Below are 22,036 nucleotides of genomic sequence, written 5' to 3'. Positions count from 1 at the left end.
ACATAAACCACAAGGGGTACTTCTCAATGGTGCTGCAAGCACTGGTGGATTACAAGGGACATTTCACCGACATCAACGTGGGATGGCTGGGAAAGGTGCATGATGCTCGCATCTTTAGGAACTCCGGGCTGTTTGAACAGCTGCAAGAAGGGACTTACTTACCAGACCAGAATATTACCGTTGGGGATGTTGAAATGCCAATAGTTATCCTTGGGGACCCAGCCTACCCCTTGCTCCCATGGCTCATGAAGCTGTACACAGGCAGCCTGGACAGTAGTAAAGAGCAGTTCAACTATAGGCTGAGCAAGTAAGTGCAGAATGGTGGTAGAATGTGCCTTTGGATGTTTAAAAGCTTGCGGGCACTCTTTGCTGACTAGGTTAGACCTCAGCGCAACCAATATTCCCACTGTTATTACTGCTTGCTGTGTGCTCCACAATATCTGTCAGAGTAAGGGGTGGGAGGTTAAGGCAAATTGCCTGGCGGCCGATTTTGAACAGCCAGACACCAGGGCGATTAGAAGAGCACAGCTAGGTGTGCTGCGCATCAGAAAGGCTTTGAAAAACAGTCTCATGACAGGCCAGGCTACGGTGTAACAGTTGTATGTTTCTCCTTGATGCAAACCCGCCCCCTTCGTTGAATTTTAATTCCCTGTAAGCCAACCACCCTGAATGAACCATGCATTCTTTCTTTATTAATTAAAAAAAAAAGTGAGAACTGACAAGATAGCCCAGGTGGGGTGGGGGAGGAGGGAAGGACAAAGCCACCTTGCTTATTGTAGCCACACTACAAATCAAAGCTGTTTGTATGACAGCCTTCTGTTGCTCGGGCCATTGTCTGGAGTGGAGTGGCTGGGTGCCCAGAGCCTCCCCCTTGCCCACATTCTCGGGCATTTGGGTGAGGAGGACATGGAAGTTGGGGAGGAGGGCAGGCAGTTATACAGTGGATGCAGCGGTGGTCTGTGCTCTTGTTCCCTTTCCTGCAGCTCCATCAGATGCCTGATCATGTCCGTTTGCTTCCCTATTAGCCTCAGCATCGCCTCCTGCCTCTTCTCATTGCGCTCACCTAATACTTTCCTGGCCTCTGACACTGAATGCCTCCATGCATTCAGCTGTGCCCTATCAGTGCAGGAGGACTGCATGAGCTCGGAAAACATGTCATCGCAAGTGCGTTTTTTTTTTTTTTTTTGCCTTCTAATCTGCAATAACCTCAGGGATGAAGATGATGGGGGAGCATAGAAACATTTTGTACCTGAGGGGGAATAAAAAGGGAGAGTAAAATTTAAGATGATACACTCCTGAGAACAAAAGGGGAGACTCTTTCACAGTGAATCAAGCAATTCCCAGCAGACCGCACAAGGTCGCATTTTGCCTTTTATATTGAGCACCTGCCAGCATGGTGACACATCACACACAGCTGGGCATCAGAATTTGGTAAGGCAACCATGGTAAGCCAAAGGGTATGCGGGGTTCGCTTCTTCCACCTTCATAACATATGGGAAGGGTTTCAAACTGCAGCGCCCTCCTTTCCCATAGTAAACAATGCTGGTTGGGTTTGCCATTTAAAAGGAGGGGCTGCGGTTTTCAGGTGGATATGCAGCACACCCCTCCCTCCACCCTACCACATGGCTGTTCTCTGGGATGATCTCTTTTAGCCAAGCGCAAACAGCCCAGCATGAATGGGGTCCTTTTACTGTTCCCTTACAAAAATTCCCCTATTTCAACCAGGTGACCGTGAATGATATCACTCTCCTGAGGCTAACACAGAAAGATAAAGACTGAATGTTGCTTGAATGCGACCAAAACCCAGGACCATTCGCTGCCATGCTTTTGTGCTGCAACAATTCCAGACTACTTGCTACTGCTTGGCGTGGTAAAGTGTCCTACTGTGGAGGATGAAATAAGGCAGCCCTCCCCAGAAACCTTCTGCAGAGGCTTTCAGAGTACCTCCAGGAGAGCTTCATGGAGATGTTCCTGGAGGATTCCCACTCCTCCCCAGATACGTTAACAGACTTTTCCAGTAGCTGTACTGGCCACGAATGCATCCCAATTCTTCAGGGCAAATAAAACATTAAACCCAATTGCTTTTAAACCCTGTACTGTAGTTACAAATGTGCACTCACCAGAGGTGCCTTCTCCAGCTTCAGGGTCCGGGAACCTGCCTTGGGAGGATATTGGCTCCAGGGTGATAGAAAGGTCCTGGCTGCCGGGGAGAACGGATTTTGATTGGAGTTTGGCCTGCACAGATTCTTCTCCCCATACAACAATCAGATCCAGTGTCTCCCGTTAGCTCCAGCATGGAGCTCGTTTGCGATTCTGGGACTGCATGGTCACCTGTGCTGCTGAGTTCGCCATGCTGATCAAACAGGAAATGAAATTCAAAATTTCCCGGGGCTTTTCCTATGTACCTGGCTAGTGCATCGGAGCTGAAAGCGCTATCCAGAGCGGTCACATTGGAGCACTCTGGGATAGCTCCTGGAAGCCAAAATCATCAAATTGCATCTGCACTACCCCGAATTCGACCCAGCACCGTCTATTTTAGTGCTACTCCCCTCACCGGGGAGGAGTACAGCAGTCAATTTTAAGAGCCCTTCAGGTCGACGGAATGGGGTTGGTTGTGTAGATACATTGCTTATAAAATTGACCTAATGCGGATAAATTTGACCTAACCTCGTAATGTAGACCAGGGCTAAAGTAATACTTTTCATGACTTGTTACCTTTTTGTTTACTTATTGACATTTGACTTGTTGACTTTTTCATTATAAACCTCATTTTCTAACAGCAGTTTTGGCAACAATATAGTTTAAAAGCACTCTGCTTTCGGAGTCACTTTAGTAAATGTGTAGATTTCGCTCACACAGAGCAAGACCAAAGTAATGGAACCAAAGATGACTGCCCTATTACACACATTTGATCTGTATTCTTCTGTAGCAGCAAGAACTCAGCTACTGCACCACCACCACCACCCCATCTAAACTTTCCTTTTTAAAATAAGTTTGTCATTACAAAAGGAGTGCAAAATCCCTTGCACAGCGCCTTCTCTTCACTTTAGCAGATACATACATGCATGCATGCATGCATGCATACGTGTGTGTGTGTATATATATGTGTGTATGTCTGTTTCAGAGAGATAGTGTTGGGTGGGTGGGAATCTGAATGAACAGCTCTTAAGAAATTACTTTCCTTTTTATCTCCAGAATTCAGTCTGAGTGGCATCAATGCAAGCTTTCTCCCCACTGCCTCATGAGTGTGCCTAAAACCAAACTAGCTTTTCTAGATGTGTAAACGTTTTTCAGCCTCCATGCTAAACATTCCCTGGAAGGACACACTCTCTTCTGAAAGTGCCAACAAGGTACAAATTAGTGACTTGATCCTTATTGTACATAAACAACTTTTTTCACACAGGCCACTGAATGGTTGTGGTAAGTTTTGGGTCACTACCACCCTGGGCCAGAATCAGATCTGTATCCCATTGCCCAGCCTGCCATTCATAATATTTCAATGTATACCTGTATTTTACCTGTTCATTGGGACTTCACACCCTTCCTGTAAATCCAGCCTACCTTGCCTGTGCATTCTCCTGTGTTTTTTTTGTTCGTACCCTCTTGGGAGTCCAGGTTAGGAGATCTGAATTGCAAGGTGTAAGGGATTTATTAAACATCAAAATGACCTGGAAGAAAACATAAAATCATCACTGATAAAGTTTGCAGATAACACAAACTGGGGGGTAGTTGGTGGTAAATAATGACAAGGACCAAGTGACTGATTCAGAGCAATTGGATCACTTGGTAAACTGGGTGCAAGCAAACAATGCATGTTTTAATATGGTTAAATGTAAATATAAATGTAAGCAGAGTCAAGATGAGCTCTACCCTGACATCTGGTGGCGAGTCATGGTGGGTTGTGGAAAAGAACTTCAGGGGCTGATCTCATTTGCATAGGTACACCCACCCCGCCTAGATGGTCACTTTGGCTGCTGTAGGAGCCCCAGTTTCTCTGTTATTGGGGCAGGAATAAACTGTTATTATCCTGATTATGTGAATCAAGGACAGTGGAACTGTACTTGGCCTTTTTTATGATGGAGGGACTCACCATAAACTAAGCAGCACTCGCTAGGCAATGGTCATGGGTTCCAAAACCCAGTGAATGGAGAGAGGCTGGGGACAAGTATTAATGTCTGGTGGTATGGGCCACCTGGTGAGGGTCCTACATGCCAATTGCACCATCTCCTCTCTCTACTGTGGAATATCAGAGCTAGTTTTGATTCCAATAAGAGTCTAGTTACAGGCTGCTGAGCTGAAATCACTTTGGGCCAATGGTGCACCAGCCCTGAGGCTCCCCTACTACAAGCTGAAATCACTAAAGAGCTAAAATTATGAAGAACTGAAATCACTGAGCATTGCGTTAGGTAGTGGGGGGGCCCAAAGCTATATTGTGGAGCAGCTCGTGAGACGGCTGGTGGAGCGGAGCAGTTTGCAAGATGGCTGGAGCAGCTCACAGGATGGTTGGTGGAAGGGAGCAGCTGCCAGAGCAGAGTTACTCGTGGGATGGCTGGTGGAGCAGAGCAGAGCCCTATGGAGAGGTGGGGCAATTGGCTTCGGACCACGTAAGGTGCCCCTTAGCCCCCCCATTTCCACCCAGGTTGGGAGGTAAAACTCTGCAGATAAACTTTTGAACTCTGGGGCTGCACTGACCAGGGACAGAGACTTTTGGGTTGTTGGACTTTTGGGACTTTGGGTGACTTTTGGGTTGCTGGACTCAAGAACCAAAGGCCCAGGTTGCTTGGGGTGAGTTTTTGCTCATGGGTTGTGTTATGAATCCTGTTGGTGGTGTTTTCCCAACATAATGCCACATTGTTTCTCTCTGTTATTAAAAGGCTTTTGCTACATTCAGACTCTGTGCTTGCGAGAGGGGAAGTATTGCCTCTTGGAGATGCCCAGCGGGGGTGGTATATATTTGTCCCAGGTCACTGAGTGGGGGCTCGAGCTGGTTTTGCATTGTGTTGTTGGAATGGAACCCCTAGATACTGAACCCGGCCCTTGTTGCTGCCAACTCTGACTGGCAGAAGGGTTACATAAACATTTAGGAACAAAGAATGTCGGCCATACTTACAGGATGGGGGACTCTATCCAGGGAAGCAGGCAGTGACTCTGAAAAAGATTTAGGGGTTGTGGTGGATAATCTTTTTGGCACTGGTGTGACTTCCACTGGAATACTGTTCCTAGTTCCAGTGCCGACAAGTCAAAAGGGTGTTAATAAATTTGAAAGGATTCAGGGAAGAGCCACAAAAATAATTGAGCTCTATTAGCTTATCCAAGAGAAGGTTAAGGCATGTTTTGATTACAGTCTACAACTATTTACGAGGGGAACAAATATTTAATAATTGACTCTTCTTTCTAGCAGAGAAAGATAGAACACAGTCCAATGACTAGAAATTGAAGCTAGACATATTCAGTCTGGAAATAATACCTAAATTTTTAATGGTGAAAGTAACCATTACAACAGTTTGCGAAGCATTGTGGTAGATTCTCCATCACTAACAAATGTTAAAGATTGGATGTTTGTCCAAAAGATATGCGCCAGGAATTATTTCTGGGGAGTTGTAAGGAGGCCAGACGAGATGATCAAAATTGTTCCTCTGGCCTTGGCATCTATGGTTCTATGAATCTATGAAAAATGTTTACCTTTTCGAATATGGTCTCCTCTGTGTGCTTGTCGGTCCAGTTAGTGTTAACCGATTAGTTACGCTGAAATGGTCAAAATGAAACGAGTGGGGTACAAATATAAAGTTAATTGATCTCCTTAATAAAATTCTGCCAAAATAAAATTAGTAGAATGCTGTTTCTATTGAGTAAGCAAAAGATACTGTATTTGTTTGGATGGCTTAAAGCAAAATGGTCCCACATACTTTATTTAAAAGGATAAAGTGTATGTTGAATAAAATTTAAAAAACTGCTGTAAAAAGAGATTTCAGCTCCTTATAGTCGTTTTAAGTGATGTCCATCAAGTTTTTTTTTACTACATAAGAACATATGTTCTACTGGCTCAGACCAAAGGTCCATCTAGCCCAGTATCCTGTCTTCTGACAGTGGCCAGTGCCAGGTGCCCCAAAGGGAATGAACAGAACAGGTAATCATCAAGTGATCCATCCCCTGTTGCTCATTCCCAACTTCTGGCAAACAGAGGCTAGGGACGCCATTCCTGCCCATCCTGGCTAATAGCCATTGATGGACCTATCCTCCATGAATTTATCTAGTTCTTTTTTAACCTTGTATGGTCTTGGCCTTCACAACATCCTCTGGCAAGGAGTTCCACAGGTTGTCTCTGTGTTATGTGAAGAAATACTTCCTTTTATTTGTTTTAAACCTGCTGCCTATTAATTTCATTTGGTGACCCCTAGTTCTTGTGTTATGAGAAGTAGTAAACAACACTTCCTTATCTACTTTCTCTACACCAGTCATGATTTTATAGACCTCAATCATATCTCCCCATAGCTGTCTCTTTTCCAAGCTGAAAAGTCCCAGTCTTGTCAATCTCTCCTCACACGGAAGCTGTTCCATACCCCTAATAATTTTTGTTGCCCTTTTCTGAACCTTTTCCAATTCCAATACATCTTTTTTGAGATGGGGCGACCACATCTGCACACAGTATTCAAGATGTGGGCGTACCATGGATTTATATGGAGGCAACATTGTATTTTCTGTCCTTTATCTTTCCCTTTCTTAATTATTCCCAGCATTCTGTTTGCTTTTTTTGACTGCTGCTGCACATTGAGTGGATGTTTTCAGAGAACTATCCACAATGACTCCAAGATCTTTCTTGAGTGGTAACGGCTAATTTTAGACCCCATCATTTTATATGTATCGTTGGGATTATGCTTTCCAATGTGCATTACTTTGCATTTATCAACATTAAATTTCATCTGCCATTTTGTTGCCCAGTAACCCAGTTTTGAGAGATCCTTTTGTAGCTCTTCGCAGTCTGCCTGGGTCTTAACTATCTTTAGTAATTTTGTATCATCTGCAAATTTTGCTACCTCACTGTTTACCCCTTTTTCCAGATCATTTATGAATATGTTGAATAGGACTGGTCCCAGAACAGATCCCTGGAGGACACCACTATTTACGTCTCTCCATTCTGAAAACTGACCATTTATACCTATGTTTTGTTTCCTATCTTTTAACCAGTTACCAATCCATGAGAGCACCTTTCCTCTTATCCCGTTGCAGCTTACTTTGCGTAAGAGTCTTTGGTGAGGAACCTTGTCAAAGGCTTTCTGAAAATCTAAGTACACTATATCCACTGGATCCCCCTTGTCCACATGCTTGTTGACTCCCTCAAAGAATTCTAGTAGATTGGTGAGGCATGATTTCTCTTTACAAAACCATGTTGACTCTTCCTCGACAAATTATGCTCATCTACATGTCTGACAATATTGTTCTTTATTACAGTTTCAACCAGTTTGCCTGGTACTGAAGTCAGGCTTACAAGCCTGTAATTGCCAGGATCATCTCTGGAGCCCTTTTTAAAAATTGGCATCATATTAGCTATCCTCCAGTCATCTGGTACAGAAGCTGATTTAAATGATAGGTTATGGACTACAGTTAGTAGTTCTGCAATTTCACATTTGAGTTCCTTCAGAACTCTTGGATGAATACCATCTGGTTCTGGTGTCTTATTGCTGTTTAATTTATCAGTTTGTTCCAAAACCTCCTCTAATGATACCTCAATCGTGGACAGTTCCTCAGATCTGTCACCTAAAAAGATTAGATTAGAGTTGTAAGCACAGTATGTAAAATATGCAATATGTAACCATACAAAGCTTTGCATTATTCTAATTATGTACTCATGGCACAGATGTAGCTTGCATTTACCTAATGCATACTTTAGGCAGGGTGGCATACGTGAGGGTGGTTAGCTACTTGCTGTAAGGTTGTACGTTGTCCATAATCAAACAGGTCAGTACTGTAATTAAGCTATCCTATATATCAAAACTTCTGTACTTACAAAACACAACTGAGAGCAAAGACTTTAGAAGACCCGTTTTGTAATGTAGGACCATTCACAATTGAATAGCTGGTTGAAACTGACAACCTGGAATATTTTCAGGTTTGAAAATGTAACGTGTCTGCCAAAATACTTATTTTGGCAAGGAGATGAATACATTCATATTTATTGTCTTCACACTCAGGCCTTGTCTACGCTACAGGGGAAATTCGATCTAAGCTACGCAATTTGAGTTACATGAATAGAGTAACTCAAATAGACATAGCTTAGAGGTACTTACCATGGGGTCCATGCTACGTGATGTCGATGGGAGATGCTCTCCCATTGACTCACCCTACTCTTCTTGATCCGGTGGAGTACAGGAGTTGATGGGAGAGCAGTCTACGGTCGATTTAGCAGGTCTTCACTAGACCTGCTAAAGCAACCGCTGATGCATCGATCGCCACTTGTCGATCCCCCAGGAAGTGCAGACAAGCCCTAAGATGCTTGTGTGCTTTCAGTTGTGTTTTGTAAGTACAGAAGTTTTGATATAAAGGATAGCTTAATTACAGTACTGACCTGTTTGATTATGGACAATTAAATGGATCCAAAAAAGCATAAATAAATGGGTTAGGGAGGGGGAGTGAAATTTTATTTTGCAAGGTGTTTTATGAAAACTGAAGTAATAAAAGTAACTACAGGAGCATGAATGGACACTATAAACCTTATCAACCACAGACACGGCCACAAAAGTGCTATGCAGCCAGAGCTATTAAAATTAAAGGGGAGACTGACTTCTGTTACTCTTTTAGGCCCTGATCTAAAGTTCACTGAAGTCAATGGAAGTCTTTCTGTTTCCTGCTGTTGGCTTTAGATCAGGCCTATGGGCTGCAAGCTGTTAGCATCCAAACTTCCTATCAAAAAGGTATAATTCCATTTTTAGAACATCAGTCGGAGCTGTGCATAATATTATAAACATACATGGTGAGTCCTAAAATAAGCAGCTACTTGAGAGTTGAGTTCCTAGAGGAGTCTTACTCCTCTTAGAATGCAGCAGAATGTGTGCAGATCTTCTCTCTCATTTTAGTGATTTTCTATAGGCAGTTTGATTTATCAGTTAGTTGTATGGTTCTGTGTGCCACACATCATCATAGCATAACTTCATTTATGTTTTATAATGATCTGATCTCTTTCTCTGGATTTCCCACTGCATTCTAACTTCTTTGTACCTATCTTTTAGTGTGTAAGCTCCTAAGAGCAGTAATTCTAGTTCTGCACCAAACCTGACACCAAGGGCTGACCAAGTACATATTGTAAAGCAGGCGACCAGAAATGCAAAGCACTAATAATTAATCACACAGTCACCATGCTTCTCCGTTTTACAAGAAAGATTGCTCGAAAATCAGCAGAGACTTAATTTGTTGTTTGTGGGCCAAAAAGAATAATTCTATTAAGGCCAAGATTGTGCCACTTCTAAGTCTGGAAGAATGTGATATTGACTTTCCACAAAGGAAAAGCTTCTAGTTGTTGGCTTCACTGTTCTATTTATTAATTTTTTAAAATCTTACTATCTGCCGCAGTTTTGGTCTCCTGGTTTGCCTTCTATTTCTGCACTTGGACTTCTCTATCTTCCAGTGACTCTAGTCAATATCAGAAACAACAAGGAGTCCGCTGGCACCTTAAAGACTAACAGATTTATTTGAGCATAAGCTTTTGTGGGTAAAAAACCCCACTTCTTTAGATACATGGAGTGAAAATTACAGATGCAGGCATTAATCTACTGACACATGAAGAGAAGGGAGTTACCTTACACGTGGAGAATCAGTGGTGACAGGGCCAATTCAAGCGGAGGGATGTAGTCCACTCCCAATAATTGATGAGGAGGTATCAATACCAGGAGAGGGAAAGTTGCTTTTGTAGTGAGCCTAACACTCCCAGTCCCTATTCAAGCCCACATTAATAGTGGTAAATTTTTCTAATGAATTTTAGTTCTGTAGTTTTTCTTTAAATTCTGTTTTTGAAATATTTTTGTTCAAGTATGACTACTTTAAAATCTGTTATAGAATGTCCAGGCAGATTGAAGCAATTCAAGAGCAAGCGCTTTATTCATTATTCAGCAACCTCCAAGGTAAAGTCAACATCTGTGCTGTTTCCCTTATAAGGGAAATATAAATACCATTATGCTTCTAAGCCACTCAATCAGACTTAAACTGCTGCACCTCCAGAATACATGATTTCAGACAGAGGCTGAGGAATCCACCTCTTTCAGTCTTTTTTTTTTTTTCTCTCCCACCCCATGGTGCTGGAATTATTTTTTCGTGGGGGTGCTGCTATATGTCTTTGGTGTTTGTTATTACTACTTCAAGCCTTGGGGTGCAGCCAGGGGTGAAAGTAAGTTAGAGGACTTACCAGTACACGGGAGTCCTGAGCAGGGGGTGTGGCCTCAATCAGAAGAGGCGTGGCCTTAACTGGAAGAAGCAGGGCCTTAAATCCCTGGGCCCTTTAAATCTTCATTTAAAGGGCCAGGGCTCCAGCTGCGGTAGTGGCAGCTGGGAGCCCGGGGCCCCTTAAATCACCCCCGAGCTACCAGCTGCAGAGGCAGCTGGGAACCCCGGGGCTCAGGGGCAATTTAAAGGGCTCCCAGTTCCAGCTGCTGCTACTGAAGCGGAGCCCTGGGCCCTTTAAATCACTGAGGAGCCCTGGGGGCTCCTGGCTGCCACCGCTACCCCGGGGCTCCGGCAGAGCTTTAAAGGGCCTGGGGCTCCGCTGTGGTAAAGGCTGCCCGAGCCCTTTAAATCCCTGCCTGAGCCCTGCTGTCTGAGCCCTGGGGTAGCAGTGGCGGGGATTTAAAGGGCTGGGGTGGTAGTGGGGGCTGGAGCTGCCAGGCCCTTTAAATGCCCCCCGGAGCCTCGCCCCCGCTGCTACCCCAGGGCTTCAGCAGCAGGGCTCAGGTGGAGATTTAAAGGGCTGGGGCGCTAGCAGCGGCTGGAGCTGCGGGGCCCTTTAAGTCCCCACTGCAGCCCTGCCACCGCTAACTCAGGGCTTTAAATTGCCATCTGGGAAAGCCGGTCCCGGTATGGTGCACCAGCTCTTACCGATACACCGTACTAGGGTGTACCGGTTTACTTTCACCTCTGGGTGCAGCTGCATCACTGTCCCTATCCCCCGTTTTATAAATTGCTTTGCTGATTGGCCTAACTTTAAACTGATCCAACCTAGCAAGGAAGTGAGCTGGACACTTCTGAGTCCTCGTACCCTCCTGCAACTAGGCCCTGTGCCCAGATGGCACACTAACGCCAGGCCGGGGCTTGGCTAAATAGGCAAATCCTCTCCTCCTCATGCAGTTATATTCAGGCCCAGTTAGGTACTGTAAGAACCTGATGCTTTCTGCAGGGCCTGGGGCCACCGAAGGCACCTAGCCCTGCAGGGCAGGTATCCCTCTCCACCCTCAATGCAGGGGGAAGAGCATCTGGGTCCTTCTGCCTTTTGGTCCTCGCTTTCCAGCGCGGAGGGAGGGTGGGACCAGGATCTGCTGCTGGCCTCGGCCCACGGGGCATCCCCACCTTCCCTGCGGCTCGCTGGCTGCCCGCAGGCGTTCTTGGCGCAGGTGCCGCCCGCCCTCACGGGAGAGGTTCAGCCGCCGTCCAGGCTCCCGAGCCTGGCACCAGAGCGCGCCCCGGGACCCCGAGGAGCCCGGGGGCGCGGCGCCCGCCGCCGCCCCGGCCCGGGAGCCCCGCGGCCGGTCTCAGGAGCCGGGGTGGGGAGGGGAGGCCGGCTGTCCTGCCTCTCGCGAGACACAGCTGCGCGGACGGTACTTGAAGAGGAGGGGAGAGGGAGAAGGGAAGGAGGGGGCCGCCGGAGCAGCGGTGGGTGCAGCGGCCGCGGCTGGAACAGCGGCGGGAACAGCGGCGGCAGCCTCCGCAGCAGCGGCGGCGGCTCCCGTGGGTGAAGGCAGCGGGGTGGGGGGGTGGTTTTTTTCGGGTTGCGTTGCGGCTGGGCACGGGTGTCAGCGCCCGCCCCGTGCCTGGCTCGCCCGGGCTGCCCCCAGCCTGACACCTCTCCCCTGCCGCCTTAGCCTCCCGGTTGTTGTGGTGCTGCTTTGCAAAGCCTGGCCAGGCTCATGCTTTGGAGGCAGTCCCAGCCCCAGAGCAGCCTCAGCAGCTGCAGCCGCCGCTCGGTGCGCTGGGCGGGCTGCGCAGCCCTTGCTGATGCTGTCGGAGGGAAGGTACGGGAGCGATGGGGAGCCCGCTGGCCAGCCCCTGCAGCCGCTTCGCGCCGTCCGCAGCCGGCAGTCGGAGAAGCCAGGCGGGGGGGGGACGGACACGGGACGGGGCTCCGCCGGGCTGCAGCCTGGGCGGCTGGGGAAGGGACAGGCTGCGCAGTGGCCGGGCGCTGGGGTAGGGCGAGCGGAGGAGCTGCGCATGGCGCGCTGGGCAGATGGGGCTGGAGGTGGTGTGGGGAATGGCCGAGGTCTCGCTCCGTGTCACTGAAAACCCCTCTCCTCCCCTCCCCTCCGTTCTCCTCTTGCAGCTGATCGGGAGTCGGTCGGCTGGGACCTGCGGACTTAGGCGGCTGGGGAGGAAGGAGAAGCCACTTGCAGCGCCCCGAGCCCCGGCGAGCCGGAGAAGGGAGGCGGCGCGATGCGGCTGGGTAGGCTGCTGAAGTTCGCCCTGGGATTTACAGTGCTTTTATCTTCCTATACGAGCGAAGGTGCTGAAGGGAATTTGGAGGCTGATAGCGTGAAGGAAACCAGAGCCAGCAGAGCCAAGAGGAGAGGACAAGGAGGAGGCGGAGGAGGGCACGATGCGCTCAAAGGGTAATTGGATTGGGGGGGACTACGGGGTGTTCGTACATAACAAAACCTGGTGCACCTTAAAGCTAGACGGGGAATTGCTGTGAAGTGGCGCCATCCTTGGGACTTGTTAGTGTTTTCGCAGCGCCTAGTTCCCCCAGTGGGTTTCAGCGAAAGGGAGGTCAGACGTCCGAGAGTTTGGGACACGTTCGATTGTTACAGTAGAAGAAAAGCCCCTGTTATTACCCAGCCTGGTGACCTAGTGCAGTTAGGATGGTACTTTCCTTGGCGCCGCTGAAGTTGAAAGGAGGCAAGATCTGGCTGTCTCTGTTCTCTTATGTTTAGGGAGGGTTTGGGGTGGATTATACTCCCCCCAAATCAAGCTCCGGAGTGTGGGGTAGTGGTTCCTATTGATCTGCAATATCCTACCCTCGCCTATTAAATACAGTAAAAGGGTGTGATCGTGCTGACAAAAGCAAGGAAAGCCCAAGCTAAGGCTGTGGCCGAGATCCCTGCTGCTCTGTCCTTAGCTGGTCTTAGACATACCATGTGCAATACATTACACACAGAGCACAACAGGACTGGTAAGGACAAGTTTTTGGCCTGATTCTGCATTCCCTGTGTGCCCAAAACTTCCAGGAACTTTAGTGGGAGATTTGGATGAACCAGGATTGTACAATCCAGTCTTTGCTTTTTTGATACTGTTAATTTTAACTCATATTAAAGATTATTATATTTTAATGTTTTGTTGTTTGTTAATTTAACTTCTAGAAAAGAAAATAGAAAAACCTCCACTCCCATTTTAAAGAATAATTAGGGCCAGTCCATCATTCCTTGTTCACACAGGACTCCCATTGTTTGCCTAAAAAAGAATGCCCATAACTCCTGCCCTTTCAGATCAATTATGGGCTGTCATGCCTATCTAGACCATTTTGTAATATGTATCATTGCTCATTTGGTACCACTGTGGTCTGATGTATAAAATATGTACCATTCTCACAATGCCATTCGTCTGGAGCTATTAATATCTAGTATTAGTAGGTACATTGGCATATGCCCTAAGTACTCCTAAGTGTAATAAAATCATGGTGAAATGTCATGGTGCAGTCTTAGTAGTTTATTTTCAATATTAAAGATTTCAACCTGTAAAACAAAATATCTTTAAAAATGCTGAAACAACACATTTCAAAACTTAATTGTTTTGTTAAATGGGAAACCTCAAAATAATACCTCATCCCTGTATGGGTGTGTAATGTGGATTCCTGCCCCATCACCAGGGCAAAATTCTCAACGGTTGAAAATAGAGTTTATATGAATGTTCTGATACAAGCCTAGCTATATCGATATTAGCAGGCACCACAAATGAGCTGAATTCGCAGTCTTTAATCTTGCCAATATTTCTCTTGAAATCAGTGGGAGTTCTGCTTGAATGAGAAGTGCAAGATTGGGCCTTATATTTTTTCCTTATTTCATTATTTGCCTAATAAGGAAACTTTACAGTTTTATTCTCAGAGGGTTAGATACATGGAATTCATTCTTTTGCCAAATTATGCATATAATGATCATGACGTATATCTATATGTAAGTGTGCAATGTGGTAATTTTATAGTTCCTTGAGTGAGGAGGTGTCTCAAGTTACTTTATCCTTTCTGGGCATCATCTTGCAAAAAAGCATAGTCAAGTGATCAGTGTTTACTCATCCAAATAGTCTCAACAACCTGGGTTTGCATGGTCAGACCCTCTTGTTTTACTTCCAGGTGTCTTGTCACCAGAGAGAGAGCTGGGCAGTGCACATTCTGGCACTTCTTACTTGGGCAAAACTGCTGTTGATGGCAAGACTGCAAGCAAAGATTGCAAAGATAATTGTAAATAATAAAAGCACTCAAAGGGTTAGAGAATTACTTTTCAGACAGATAATTACTATTTGTACTCTGACTTTCAACCGTTTTTTCCCCCCTTTGCATAATTTGGGTTCTGAATTAAAGTATCAAGTTGAAAAACACTATTACTTAATCATGGGGCCAAATTCTGCCTTCTGTGTTGTCTTCAGTGGGAGTTGCATGTGTGCATTGGAAGACACAATTGCTTTGCTGAAAATAACCATCATTGTCTTTTTGTGGGTTGTTTAGAAAGTAATAGAAAAGAACAAACAGTTGAAATCAACAGCTTTTTCAAAGATGATATTGCAAGTGCTGATTACTGCTGAAAACTGAAGAAATAGCACAACTGTCTAGTCCTGTGATTTGCTTCATGAGTTAGACATCTTTTATTTATAAAATATGTTGCAGCAATTGCATAAGAAATATTTGTGCGTGAGTTGATGTGTTTTAGACAACACGAGAGTTTAGAGTTAACAGCAACATTAGTTTTAGACATTCCATTTGACCATGGCTTGGTTAATTATTTGGAATATTACAATTCTGATTTAGTGTCCTGGAAAGCAGATACTTAACAAGCTTATAGCATTTTGCCAAAGGTTCTGATCCAGAAAAACACAAAACAAATCATTAGTTCATTCAGTCATTATTAGTCCCTTTTTTGCACCTCATACTTAAGGCCAACAGTAAAAAGTGACCAAATTGTTTAAGAAGTTGGAAATCTTTTCTTCTGTTAGCCATATAAACATCCTTATCATTGTTATGAAAAGTCCTGTTGGACATTTCCAATTTGGAAAACACAGACATTCTTTGGTGTGGCAGTCTAACGTACAAAATGAGTTTCTTAAAAAGAGCTGTCATTTTAACAGACAGGGCTGGGGTTAAGTCTGTGGAAATCCATATGGAAAATAGGTGCTGAGTATATAGGAATTGCAGGTACATTAGACAGAGAATCAGTGGTTGTTAAATAGACTTAAAACATGATTAGAAAATTCACTTGACTTAGGAGAAGACACATTCACATTATTTTTCTCATTTGTCCATCAGTACAAATATCTTTGGAGCTCTGAGGATTATAATATAAATCATAATGGTAGACTTTGTTTTCGTGTTACTATAGTTCAGATAGCTCTTTTTTTGGGTGGAGGGAGAGTAAGTCTGAATCTGGTTTTACAGTGTTTTCTGCTATTGATTGTCAGTGCATGGACATGGGAGCCTCTTGCAAGATTTTCAGAGGAAAAAATTATAGTTAGTGTTTGGTTAAACTAACACTGAAAAGCATGTAGCTTTTAAAAATATTAAGATTCTATGGGCAGATGTTTGGTTTTATATGTAAAAGAATACAATTAGGGTTTATTGTTAATTTGTATCTAACTTCATACTAATTCTGTATTTTATTGCAAGTTTAAAGTTGGTTATTTTCTTTCTCACTATCATTGTTTCATCAGTTATGCTGATGAGATGGCTGAAAGCTAGAAGAGGGCTTTAACTGGAGCAGATGCTCCTCTGTGTTAGCCTGAGCTTTAAGATTCAAGCCTGCTGCTTGTCCTGTAACTTAGAATTCTGACTCAACCATTATGCCATTGAGCAAATGGCATTTTAGCAAAAGCTGAATCCTTTGTGTTTTTAAATCAGTTCCTCTAATCTAACATGCATGTTTACATGCTAGTTTCATATTGTTATTAGTTGATCAGAAAACTATTATCAAGGTAGTAGCTGTTTTTTCAGAAAGTATCATTTGATTTTTCTGTGTCAGTTTCCCCATCCAAATACATAGGTCTGTTTACCAAGTTGCAGTATCTCTGGAATCCATTATGATTTACCCCATAGCATGTTTAAAATAATAAACACCTTATGTGCGTATAGATAGATCTTTCATCCAGAAGAGTCCCAAGAGCTTTAAAGACTGCTAGTATATTATATTGCAAGGGTCTTATCCTGTAACCAGTGAACTCCTAAAACTCTCACTGTTGTCACTTGGAGTTTTGCCCAAGTAAGTACTGCAGGACTGGGCCTCCAATGGGAAACTTCCTAAATAATATATACTTGAAGAACATGATGTGTAAACTTAACCCTTGGATATAAAGTAAAAGTCAATTATTTCTTGTGATCTGGTCCCTTTTGGACTTAATGGCAGAGATATGTTTTGTTTTGTTATCTACATTGATTAGAATTTCTCCCCAAATTGAGGTAAAGACCTTGTAGCTTTAAGAAAAAGTGGAACAATTACAAAAAAAGATAAGTGGTTATTTGCTTCCTCTCAAAGTATAAGGTGGATGAGGGTAATACCTAGCTTAACAATCAGTTGAAACTGAAATTTTAAAATGACTAAGCTTTCTTTGAGGTAGCTGAACCATGAGATAACAGACTATTCTAAAGACCATAATTAAATAAATTCATACTAGAACTGTACGATTGTTTTTTTTTTAAATTGGAAATGATAGTGAATATTACAGAACAGAATAGTTGGCACTGATCTGATTCATGAAACTCTGAGTGAAACAAATGAAACTCTCCTACAGCAGATTATTATCCTTTTGGGATTAAATGTTGCTTGCCTTACTCCTGAAAGCAAGATGCACTGGTTTTACAGGGCCTAAATAAACTTGAATAAACCAGGCAGGATTTGGTCTTTCATTTGCATCACTGCTCACTGAAATAAAATAAGTCTTATAAATCTATAACATAATTCCAGTTTTCTAATATATAATTAAGGCTTCTGGTTTTCATTTAAAACCAATACTTGCCACTAAAAACCTGCTGAAGAAAAGCAGACTTACCGTACTAGTAAATATTGGTTTATACTGAAAACCTCAAACATTTTTCTTACCACTTCTGGCCTACACACCTCTGGCTGTCCGTTTATGCCACACCCAGTCAGTGTCCGGCTCTGGTCCTGAGTTAAATTGAAAGCTGAAAACTTTGAATTGGGAACAAAGTGAAAAGAATGTAAATCAGGGCAAAGTGGGTCTTTTGGCTTCAAAGATGTTTGCTAGTATATATCTCATGTAAATTGCAGCACTTAAGAGGGAACACCACCAACTTGAAATCTGGCCAATTAAAAAAATAAACAAACTGTTACTATATATATATTTTTTAATATACAACGTGATAGCAACCAGTCTGTGTTTGGTAGCTTACAAACACAGAGGAAGGCATAGTTCAAGTCCAATAGATCTTACAATTTAAAGCCAATATGTATGCTGGATTCCAGTACTAGCAGATCCTGAGGCAGAATTAAGGCCTTTGACAGTTAAAAGTAGTTTCAGGTACTACACTTGTCCCTGAGTCTACTTGCCATTGATGGTGGTTGTTACAATTACATTTTCCTGTACATGAATTGAGGTTTAATTCAGCTCAGAATGAAATGAGTGAAGAGATTTTTGGCTTAGTCCCTAATGCACTTGTGGGTCCCCTCGTGCCTAAAAAACAAAGTATGATACCATTTGATAAAGGTGTGATGTGGGATTGGGGAAGCATATACAAAGCCCTGCACGAAAGCATGTGCAAGGTCTACCTTTGCTGTGGCTAGTGCTAACCAGTGCCAACACTTTCTGGAGCATGAAAATTTAAGAAAACAAGAAATCGCATTTAATCCTTGATAATGCAGATGCCTTCCTCTGTGTGCTGTGTTTAATTAGTCTGTTGGTTTTTTTGATTAAAATATTTATTTTTCCGTGAATTTAGTGAAAGTTGTCTGATAGCCCTGGAGTCCTCTATTCACAGCCAGTAGTAGTGCAAGTATCCCCACGCCAATATGTCAGTCTTGTTCTGGAGCTTCTAGGGGTGAGAGAGTAATTCAGTCTCCAGGTCCATGAGGTCTTTGTGCTCTCCATTTATACTTCTAATTATTGTGGTGTGACCATCAGCTATCTATAAACTGGATCCGCAAGACACCCCAAAGATCCTGCTTTGTGATCTGTATTGGCAGATTCCTGGGCCTGTGTGGATCACAATTTAGGATCGGGGACCCATCCAAATAATTTCAGGCAGATCACTGAAAAGCAATCAAGTCCATACCATTAAGGGCTGTATTCCAACCAGCAAGTGACCCGGAGGCTATATATTCCATTACGAAACCCCTGAGCCACCCTGCTCCCCAGCATGTCTGTCTGTCTGTCTTCTATCAAACGTAGATGTTTTAACTGGACTCTGAGACAAGGCACAAATATCTTTTGACATGCTGGTTGTGTATTATTTGATAGTTGAGCCAGAAATTCTCAACTGAAAAAAATAAGTTATTCTATAGGTTATCAGTAATAAATCGTAACTAGAACAGAGAGAGTAAACAGACTATAGTAAACCGAATGCAGCACAGCTGCTCTGTGATACAGGGTGAAACATGGCTGTAACGTAAATATTGTAAAACTGGCTCCAGGCAATCAGGTGAAGCCTGATCACCAAGTACCACTTTGCCAGGAAGACACTTCGATGTGCAGATCAGGGTGAGATTTTTTTTTTTGCCTGCTTAATTGACTGCACAGGATGGACCATGGCAGGCTGCCTAGCAGGCTGCAAGTTGGGGGTCACAACTGGCCATTGGACAGGGTATTTGATTGGACCACCTTCTGCCTGCCCAACAGGCTGGGGGTTTCATGATGTGTTGGCTAGCCCTGTAGCCTGGAAAGTGAGACACAGTAGTCTGTCATGGATTAGGAAAGATTATGTGCAAGGTTGGCTACATGTGACCAGGTGATTGGCAGGTCAGAAGTGGGGTCTGCTAGGATTTCAGTCAGGGCTAGATATGTAATGGGACTTGAATCTGTTTCCACGTGCCTGTTCCATTGCATCATTTTCCTGTGGGGATGTGTAGGGTGTATGTATAGGGTGTTGGCTTTTCATGGTTTGGTATCCATGTGTGTGTTATGGCTTCTGATTTTGTATTGGTGTCTTTTTTATTTCCTGTATTGCCTTGCCCATAGGACTGTACCTTTTGATTTGTGTCCATCTGCAGACAGTTTATTTGCTGCAGTTTACCATGTTAGGTCAGATGGGCAGTGCTCACCCAAAGACGGATGAGTGGTAACCAGTGTATAGAAACTGCATGCTTAGTTGGAATGGGGCTGAAGGAAGAGTAACAGTGGCAGAATAGAGTCTGATTGTAGTAACCTGCTTGGAAGTTGAAGGGAGGTGCACAGGTTGCAGGAGGGAAGAGTTTGGAGAACGCACCAGGAAGCCAGTCTGTGTGCACATGGCTGGAATTGTAGCTGAAGTTGCGGCACCTCTGTTTATAGTTTTTAATAAAGACAGTCTAGTTTTAGAAACATGGAGGCCTCTCATTGTATTACCCAGCACGTGGTACATGAAATACTGATCATTCTTGGTTGGGGGCCAGTCTGCATGCTGCTTGCTAGATTCAGCTTGACTTCATGTGGTTGTCTCATTACCCAGGCAAAATACTCTGCGTGGGGCTGAACACACCTATTCCGGGTAGTTTGGACTTGTATTTGGGCTCAAGGACCCTGGCAATTTGATGTAGGCCTACATCCTTATAAGCCTCTTTGGAGGAAGTAGGAGGGACATTTGTCTTGGGCTGCCTACCTGCCCTCTTACATTGGCTGTTGTTGAATAAAGTTGCAGCCTTTGTTTTCTGCTCAGGTTGATTTGTCCCCTCATTGGCATGCTGCCATTCAGCAAAAGTGTTGCTTAGTTAGTACAAAGAGTGTCTTGTTTGTTATGACTTGTGTTCCATATTTAACTCTGTATGGACTTTAATGGGGTCATTTTGGACACATCTGTGCATTTAGATGCATCTGATTACTAGCACATTGACAACATGGGGACCTAACAAAAGCACTGTTGAACTGTTTGCATAACGAAGCAAAAGAGAACTCCTTTCCATAGAAATGAATTGAGAAAAGACACATGGACCATGTCCTACCACTGTTTGGAAAAACCCTCATAATAACTAGTGAACTTCGACTCATAGAGGCCCCCAGGAATCATTCTGGGGTGGGGGAGTAATTTGTATTCCTCCCACACCAAGCTGGAAGTGTGATCTTCTTCCCCTAAACCTTTAGATATCTGAAGATCCATGAGGAACCCTGGACACACAGAGGTGGTTGAGACATGTAGGTGAGAGTCTCCTGCATAGAACGTTTTGTTTTGTTTTTGGTTTTTTGCTCGTCCCCATGTCTAAAGTGAACTGCGAAGTACCTTTCAATAGCTCTTCTTGAGAGCTCCAGCTCAGGCCAATTACTATGCTCTGTAATACCATTTGATGTCTTACAGGACATAAAACCTTAGGAGTAATATTCTCCCCTTGTTTGGTGGCTGGAAGTCACTTTGGGCCCATTCCTGGGTCAAACAGAATGGAATGCACCAAAGGTGAGAGATCCACCTGGATTGCACAGCTGCTGAGGCTAAACCACTTCTGAGGAGGAAGGAAGCACTCCCCAAATGAGTCCATATAATGTATATGTAGCCGCACATCCTTCCCCTGCCTCTTTTCCCAGGGCCACAAACTCATCTCAGACTGTCCTGTTTCATGTGGACCTCTTTGTTCTTGGATTGGGGAGGGAGGAGTGTGGAAAGCAGGTTCCTTTGTGACTGGACAGCAGTCTGCTAGAGAGAGATGCTGAATGGGAGCACGTGCCTCAAAGACAATGGGTTGGTTGACAACTCCAAAGCTAAAGATGGTTGATTTCCCTTCCTGTGGCTGTTGGAGGTGGGATGGGTTTAGGGTGAACAGATGTCCCGATTTTATAGGGACAGTCCCGATTTTTGGGTCTTTTTTTCTTATATAGGCTCCTATTACCTCCCACCCCCTGTCCCGATTTTTCACACTTGCTGTGTGGTCACCCTCAATGGGCTAAAGTAGAGTGTCCACTAGCAGCAGCCCTTTCCCACTCTACCAGACATATTTAATTTACTTAAGAAACACAGGAACAGTATTGCTAGCAGGAACTCAAAAACCACAAATCCTCTCACCCTTAGACTGGCCTAAAAATCACAGGGGTTGGGGAAGAAGTTCAGGCACATTTTCAAAGGCATGAACAGCAATTAGGTGCCTAGTTCCTATTAACTTTCAGTGGCAGGGAGGTTCTCAAGGGCCAGTCGTGCCTTTGAAAATCTCTCCCAAAATCATGCTGTGTGGGCCATCTGTCTGGATTTTGAGCTCCCCCTGCCTCTCCACTGCCCCCAACATGTTTTCAACTTGAAAATTCAACCTTCAGAGCATACAAAGTGTGTGCACACACATTCAGGTCCGCTTTCCCCTGTTCACCTGCTCCCTGACTTACTCCTTTCCCTTCCATTTCAGTGCCACCAACCCTTCCTGCCCCTCTGTGGCCGTCTCTCCCAGTCCCCCACTCTCCTGCCCCATGCCTCTCCGGCAACATCCTGCAGCTCCAATCCTCTGCCAGCTTCCAACAGGTGCTACCA

The 22,036-nt window shown here is 44.4% G+C and overlaps 1 protein-coding gene and 1 long non-coding RNA gene across 3 annotated transcripts in view; one reads left to right on the top strand and one right to left on the bottom strand.

Annotated features, from left to right (window-relative positions):
* Nucleotides 1-697: 697 nt before the first annotated feature.
* LOC311527267 lies at nt 698-10,613 on the bottom strand. Of its 2 annotated transcripts, none has more exons than XR_014713296.1 (6): nt 9,791-10,613; nt 5,683-5,745; nt 5,111-5,148; nt 3,562-3,668; nt 2,121-2,353; nt 698-1,249 (listed from the first exon to the last, which is right to left on the bottom strand). It is a non-coding gene; the product is annotated as an uncharacterized lncRNA (long non-coding RNA). The 2 variants fall into 2 exon arrangements; XR_014713297.1 differs by having other exon boundaries at nt 2,121-2,200; nt 9,791-10,610.
* Nucleotides 10,614-11,837: 1,224 nt separating this feature from the next.
* FBN1 (fibrillin 1) overlaps nt 11,838-22,036 on the top strand; it is a 218,471-nt gene continuing 208,272 nt past the window's right edge. The window contains exons 1-2 of the mRNA XM_084641061.1: nt 11,838-11,925; nt 12,515-12,800. Of these exons, the coding sequence (XP_084497187.1) occupies nt 12,625-12,800 (176 nt within the window). The 5' untranslated portion in view covers nt 11,838-11,925; nt 12,515-12,624. The remainder of the gene's footprint in view (nt 11,926-12,514; nt 12,801-22,036) is intronic.

The sequence above is a fragment of the Lepidochelys olivacea genome (genome assembly GCF_965140295.1).
Source record: "Lepidochelys olivacea isolate rLepOli2 genome assembly, chromosome: 10".
NCBI classification, from domain to species: Eukaryota; Metazoa; Chordata; order Testudines; family Cheloniidae; genus Lepidochelys; species Lepidochelys olivacea.
The sequence above is the reverse complement of the archived record's forward strand: the minus strand, read 5'-3'. Positions and strand labels throughout refer to the sequence as shown.